At 46.5% G+C, this 6,606-nt stretch overlaps 1 protein-coding gene across 1 annotated transcript in view; it reads left to right on the top strand.

Annotated features, from left to right (window-relative positions):
• Window positions 1-6,606, top strand: part of EPG5 (ectopic P-granules 5 autophagy tethering factor) — a 92,841-nt gene continuing 86,235 nt past the window's right edge. The window contains exon 1 of the mRNA XM_055126474.1: window positions 1-129. Coding sequence (XP_054982449.1) covers window positions 67-129 — 63 coding nt within the window. The 5' untranslated portion in view covers window positions 1-66. The remainder of the gene's footprint in view (window positions 130-6,606) is intronic.

The raw sequence follows: 6,606 nt of genomic DNA, 5'->3' as shown, positions 1-6,606 counted from the left end.
TCGGCAGGCGCCGGGACGCGCAGGGTTTTGACAAAAACAAACGGCGACCGCGCCGTCGGCGGCTCTATGGCCGAGGCGGTGAGACCCCAGCGCCGGACCAAGGGCAAGGGCAGCCGGACCAAAGTCAAGGTGAGGATGTCTCCGGGCGCGCGGACCCCGCGACGGGCGCGCGCCCCCGGCTCCCTACGTCTCGTTCCCCGCTCTCGGCATCTCTGTCCCGTGACCCCAGCCCGGTGCCTCCGATCCCCCCTCACGCAGCCCGGGCCCGTTCGCGCAGCCGGCCCGGTTTTTTTTTTTTTTGTTTTGTTTTGTTTTGTCCCCCCTTCCCCCTTCTCCCTCTTTGGTTTCTCTTGCCGGCCGCGTTCTGGACTCTTCGGGGTCGCCGGTCACACTTGAGGGGAACCCCTCCTGCGCCCGGGAACCGTGTCGGGTTCATCTTGAGGGAGACCTGCGTGTGTGTGTGTGTGGAACTCGGGGGGAGCGGAGGGCAGAGCCCCTCCCCCAGCCCCTCTTCTTTCTTCCAGGCCCGCCTCTGAATTGGAATATAGGTTGAGAGGGGTGAAGCAAACCCCACCCCAGCGATAATGACTTGGGTTACTCTGGTCTCCGTACGAGAGACCCAGTGACATTGAGTAACTTGCTGAAATGCCAGTTTTTAGGCATTTTATCCCCTTTATACCAGCAGCTGTCGGAAAAAAAAAAAAGCTGACTAAAGGAGTTGGGAATGAGGGGGGAAGGGGTCATTTCTAGGAAATTTCCAGGGAAGGGGTAAATGAGTGCGTGGCTGTTACACAGTATTTCGTTGCTATTCTTTTTAAATTTTATTATATTGAATTTCCGTGAGATACAGTTACAAACTTTCATGTTTGAGTTACTATCATGATGATCAAACACCCACTCCACCAGTGCACATTCCCCACCACCAGTATCCCCAGTATACCAAACCCCCCTTTTAGTTACTGTTCTTTCCTTTAATAACAGTTAAAGGGATCTCGTATTCCAGGTAACAAGTGGAAAAAAATAAAGATTTTGTTTTCCTGGTTTAGCGTGGAAGATGCCCCTACATACACTTGTACAGGTACTCTTGATCCTTATAGGGGCCGGTGTTATTTCCTCCTTCCTCTTTTTTTGACTGTTTTTTTTATTTGTTTGTGTTTTGGGCCACACCCGGTGATATTTAGGGCTTACTCCTGGCTCTGCTCAGGGATCACTCCTAGCAGGGCTTAGGTAACCGTATGGGGTATCCGAGTGCTCTAGCCCCTACTTACAACTATTGGCTTGCCACAACTTCATCATCTGCTGTTGACAGATAACAGTTGATTAGCGTACCTTTGTATGTTAACTGCTTCATATCCTGAATTCTTAAGCTAGAGAAAATGGATTGTGGTGGACAGATCATAAGGATGAGAAAAATATTTTTATGGTACTGTACTATATTTATTGATATTGTAGTCTGTGTCATCCGTTTACAAGAAAATCCATGGATGGCTCCTCACAGTTCAGGATCAAATCCTTGTTGTTGGGGGGGTCAGCTGGAAATATCCCCTAGAAAAGGACAGCCTCTGTCTGGCTTACACCCCTCCTGTGAAGTAGAATTCTTCTTCTTTTTCTCTCTCTCTTTTTTTTTTTTTTGCTTTTTTGGGTCACACCCAGCAATGCACAGGGGTTACTCCTGGTACTCCTGGTTCATGCACTCAGGAATTACTCCTGGCGGTTCTCAGGGGATCATATTGGATGCTGGGAATCGAACCCGGGTCAGCTGCGTGCAAGGCAAACACCCTCCCTGAGGTGCTATTGCTGCAGCCCCTAGAATTCTTATTCTAATGACACATTTGGGGGTGTCAAGCTTTATTCCCTTCAGCTGGAACGTAAGACTGTAGGGCTAGGTCATTCACGGGACTCACAGTGCTGCCACTATTTATTTCTTATTATTCTGGTCATTTATGATGGGACATGAATGTTCAAAAATTAAACTTGTTGGGGTTTATACTATAGACAGAATGGATTTTCTCTGTTTCCTTTGTTGTTGTTGGTTTTGGTTTTTGGTTCTAAAGTTACATCCAATGATGCTCAGGGCTGATTTCTGGCTCTGCACTCAGGAATCACACCTAGTGATGCTTAGGGGACCATGTGGGTTGGTGGGGATCAAACCTGGATCAGCCTTTTGCAAGGCAAGAGCCTTACCCACTGTGCTGTCTTTCCAGCCCCCCCTGCTTTATTTCCTACGTATGATTTGGTTATTTTGTTTCTATACATTTTCTGAAGTGATATTTGTTTTATGTGAACAGATTCAGCGCTACCTTAGGATGACTGGACCTAGATCATTTTGGCTTGACTGAAGCAGAAATGTACTTTCAGGAGATAATGCGGTATGACAAGCACAGAAAATGCCCTGCCCTTTAAGTGGGTAGTGTCCCAAAGCAGATGTAGCTTAAAAAAAGGATACTAAAATGTGATTTTCTCTTGGGAACAAGGTTGAAATGGGAGCCTCAGGTTCAAAGACACTGTGCTTAATGAGCTGCTTTGACTCTATGCGGCTCTCTTTCATTATGATGCGTTTAAAAGAAGTCCGAGGGAGTGTACTGGGGCAGGGAGGGCACACTCTTTGGGGCACAAAGTCCTTTGCAACAACCATCAGGGAGGAGGGAACATTTTCCCCAAGCCTTCTTGTTTTTCAGGCTCCTTGGATAATTGTATTAGAGCAGGTAGATTAGTGGGAGATGAAACCCAATTTAATTCATTTCTCTGTATAGGGAGCCATGGGGGGGGGGCATGAGAAAGAAAAGGTAAAATGAGGTACATGAGCCATTCTGAGTTGAAGAGTGGAACAGGGTGGGCATGGAGCTTCACAGGAGGATGATTTACATGATTAATGGTTGGTTATTGGTTATTTTTAGTAATAGCACTCTCACCTGCTCCTCAGTTCTTGGCCAGTGATTTTCAACTGACTGAAAATCAGTTGAAAGATTTCACTGACATAAAAATGTTGAAAACAGGGGCAAAAGAGATAGTACAATAGATAGGGTGTTTGCATTGCTGTCAGCTGACCCTTGCTTGGTCCCTGGCTCCACGTACGTTTCCTGAGCATCACCAGATTGACCGCTGAGCAAGGAGCCAGGACTAAGACCTGAACACCACCGGGCGTGGCAACAACAACAAAGTGTTGGAAACCCCTGTTCTCCATAGTTACACTGTGGTAAAGTTTCCCCTGAGGCTGCCGAGCCTCCATTGCCTTCAGTTCAAAAGACTGTGATGTGCAAAAGTGGCATACTTTGGGGAGGACACACCAGAACCTCCTCACTATCTAATTTCAGTATTTTAATTATTATTATTATTTTTGGTCACACTGTGTGCTGCTTGGGGTGACATATGGTGCCTCCCATGTGCAATACATTTACTCAGCCAGGTGACTATTGCTCTAATTCCCAGATTTTTTTTTTTCTCTTTTTTTTGGGCTACATGTGGCAGTACTCAGGCAACTCCTGGCTCTGCAATCAGGAATCACTCCTGGAGGGCCAGAGATTGAACCCAGGTCAACTGTGTGCAAGGCAAGAACTTTACTTGCTGTCCTATCTTTCTGGCTCTCCCAGAAATTTTTTTCTTTTTTTTTTTTTTAAGAGAAAAAAGTTTGCATTGTGGAGTGGAGAGATAGTGCAGAGGTTAAGAGTTTGCCTTGCACATAGCCAACCCCAGTTTGATTCCCTAAGCACCACCAGGAGTGATTCATACATGAAATCAAGAGTAAAACCCTGAGCACCGTTGGGTGCAGCCTACCTCCTCCCCCCAAAAAAGCTTGCATTATATTGGGTTAGTAAAGGGCTACTTAGAGGAAGAAGAAAAGAGCTATTGGTCAGGCATGCTCAGAGGCCTTCAACTTGACTATAGTAGTTACATTATTTGCTGCAAGGAGCTGAACCTTTTTTTTGTGTGTGTGGGGAGGGGATGGCGGTGCTCATGGGTCTCTCTAGACAATGCTCAGAGGAACTTATATGTGCTTGAGATCCACCTGGCACTTTACTGGCTCTATAATCTTTTGGGTCCATAGAGACGAACCTTAATTCTTTAATCTCCAGGACATTTTGTTTTATTTCAATGAAAGGTGAAATTAAGTCCAGAGAAATTAAATGATAAGCTGAAAGTCATTTAGTTAGTGAGAGAATTCAGATTAAAGCTCCAGATTTCAGTTCTCAATTCAGTTCTCAATATATAAAATTTTTCTAAGATAGATTATTATATAGTACTTTATTTCTTTGTTAGTCCTCGGGGCCATACCCAGTGGTCCTGGGGTGCTCAAACATGGAAAGCATGTGTTCCACATTTGAGGCACTTTCTCGTCCCTAAACATAATAGTACTGTAGCACTGTCTTCCCATTGTTCATCGATTTGCTCAAGAAGGCACCAGTAACGTCTCCACTGTGAGACTTGTTGTTACTGTTTTTTGGCATATCGAATATGCCACAGGGAGCTTGCCAGGCTATCCCACCTGAATATAATATTTAAAAGAAATGGTCAGGGAGCCTAGAGATGGATGGCTGAGAGGGCTGGAGAATGTGATTTACGTGAGGGAGCCCTGGGATTGATCCCCACACTCTGGCACTTCCAGGTATGACCCAAAAGATCAATTCATCCAGGGATGTGATTCCACGGAAGAGCACTTGCCTTGCATGTGTCAGGTCTGGGGCTTCATTTCCCAGTGACACCAAAAAGAAATAAAACTTCAAACAACTGGTTAAGAAATGCTGTTATTTTGTTTAGAACGGGGTTTCTAACATTCAGAGTCGTGACTTTCAAACCTATCATCAAAAAATCACTTGCTCATTTTATTGGCATATCCTTGACTATTTTTCTACACAAATATAAATATATGCTAATCTTTTTTTTCTGCCTTAACTGCTGCAACTTAGGGAGGAGCCTTCATCCCAGAGGTATTTGTGGCCAAACCAGGAGCCTGTCTTGACACAGGCTTTTCCTCACCCTCCACGTCTGATCCGCCCCCAACTCTTCCCTGTTGAGTAGTCTGGCTTCTGTCTCCTTCCACCTGAGTACCATCGCCATCCTTATTGAAAGAGTTCTTGGGGTTCTGCGTAAAGAACTGTTTTTGTGAGCAGAAAGTGGGTCCTCTCCTCTTTGAGACCTTTCAGAGGTTTCCTGTTGGCTGGAGGCTGCAGTGCACAGCCCTTTTCTTGGCAATGGACTGACCCGGCTCCTCTCTCTCGCCTCAGATCTGCCCGTGTGGCTGTTTTGGTTTGCCTCCTTATCTGTCCTTTTCTGCTTCAGGGCCCCTGTCCCAGCTCCTCCTCCTGTCCTGACCTCCTGTGCTGTGGCCCTTCACCTACTGCTGCTCATTCAGGATGACTCTGAGTACACAGGTGTTCCTCGGGGAGGGAGGTTGTCTTCATCCTCATCATTTCCCGCCTTGCCACTTGGCTGTTTCCTTAGACTGGGAGGACCGTGTCTTGTTCCAGCATCAAAACGGCTTGGACAGTGCCTGTCGAATGAAATATTGAGTGTGGTATTGCAGGCCACGTCTAAGTTTTGTAAGCCCCCAAACAGATTCTAATAAATTTCCCTGATTCCGACCAGGAAACCAGGGGAAGAAGCTTTTGATCACAGCAAGTCAAGTCTGCTGTCAGTCTAGACAATGAACTCCTCTTTCGAAGCTGGGGTCTGGGCTGGCTCATGGAAGGCTGCATTAATGAGAGCTTTTATCCCACGGGATGTAACTTGCCAGCTATTTACAGAGCCATAAAGTGGTTCCAAGGCCCAGTTCAGGAAGTGAGTCGTGTCACGGGCTTGTGGATAGTCAGATGCTTTTGGTTTCCTGCAGCCGACCTACATTCCCTGGACTGCCTCTTGCTATAGATGACCTCACATTGTTACATTGTGGTTGTCACCTGATGCATAAGAGACAGTCCTAACAACATTTTCTTTTAGAGTCACCTACTAGAATATCCTCCACCCTACCAGGCTCTGGTTCCTTGATTATTGAAGGTCATGTCTGGGTGGAGAGCAGCAGATTGGGGTGTGGAGGGGTGTACTGGTGCTCCTCAGGGACCACAGGCTCTTTTATTCAGGGGCCACACCTGGTGGTGCTCCAGGGATTCATTTGAACCAGGTTTGCAGGATAGCCACATGCAAGACAAACACCTTACCCGTACTGTCTCTCCTCGTGAAAAGGGTCTTTCTGGTGAATGTTCCATTTGGAATGCCCACGGCTCCGTAGTAGCTAGAGCTACCTAACTGCTGAGGGCAGACAGAGGTGTGTTCCAGAGAGGCGATAAAAGAAACAGGAAAAAGGCCCTTTAAATCCCCTTCCCTTGCTCCTCACCCTAGATCAGAGGCTCCCAAAACAATGGGCCTGTCACCCCTTTTCATAAAGAGAGAAAGAAAAAAACCTGCACCTAGCACCCTCCAGGAAATGATCTTCCTTCAAGTAAACAAACGGAAAGCCTCCACTCAATTCTTCCAGCATTTGGAAGAGGTGGTATCACCTAATCCAAGAAAGCTTTATGGTGCTCACAAGTCAGAGGGTGCTTCCCCACGTTATCTAGCTACCCCATCCTTTTTGTCTCCTAAGATCCATTCGTTTGTTACACTAATTGGACA

This window comes from Sorex araneus, chromosome 2 (genome assembly GCF_027595985.1).
Source record: "Sorex araneus isolate mSorAra2 chromosome 2, mSorAra2.pri, whole genome shotgun sequence".
Lineage (NCBI taxonomy): Eukaryota > Metazoa > Chordata > Mammalia > Eulipotyphla > Soricidae > Sorex > Sorex araneus.
This window is presented reverse-complemented; position numbering and strand designations above follow the sequence as displayed.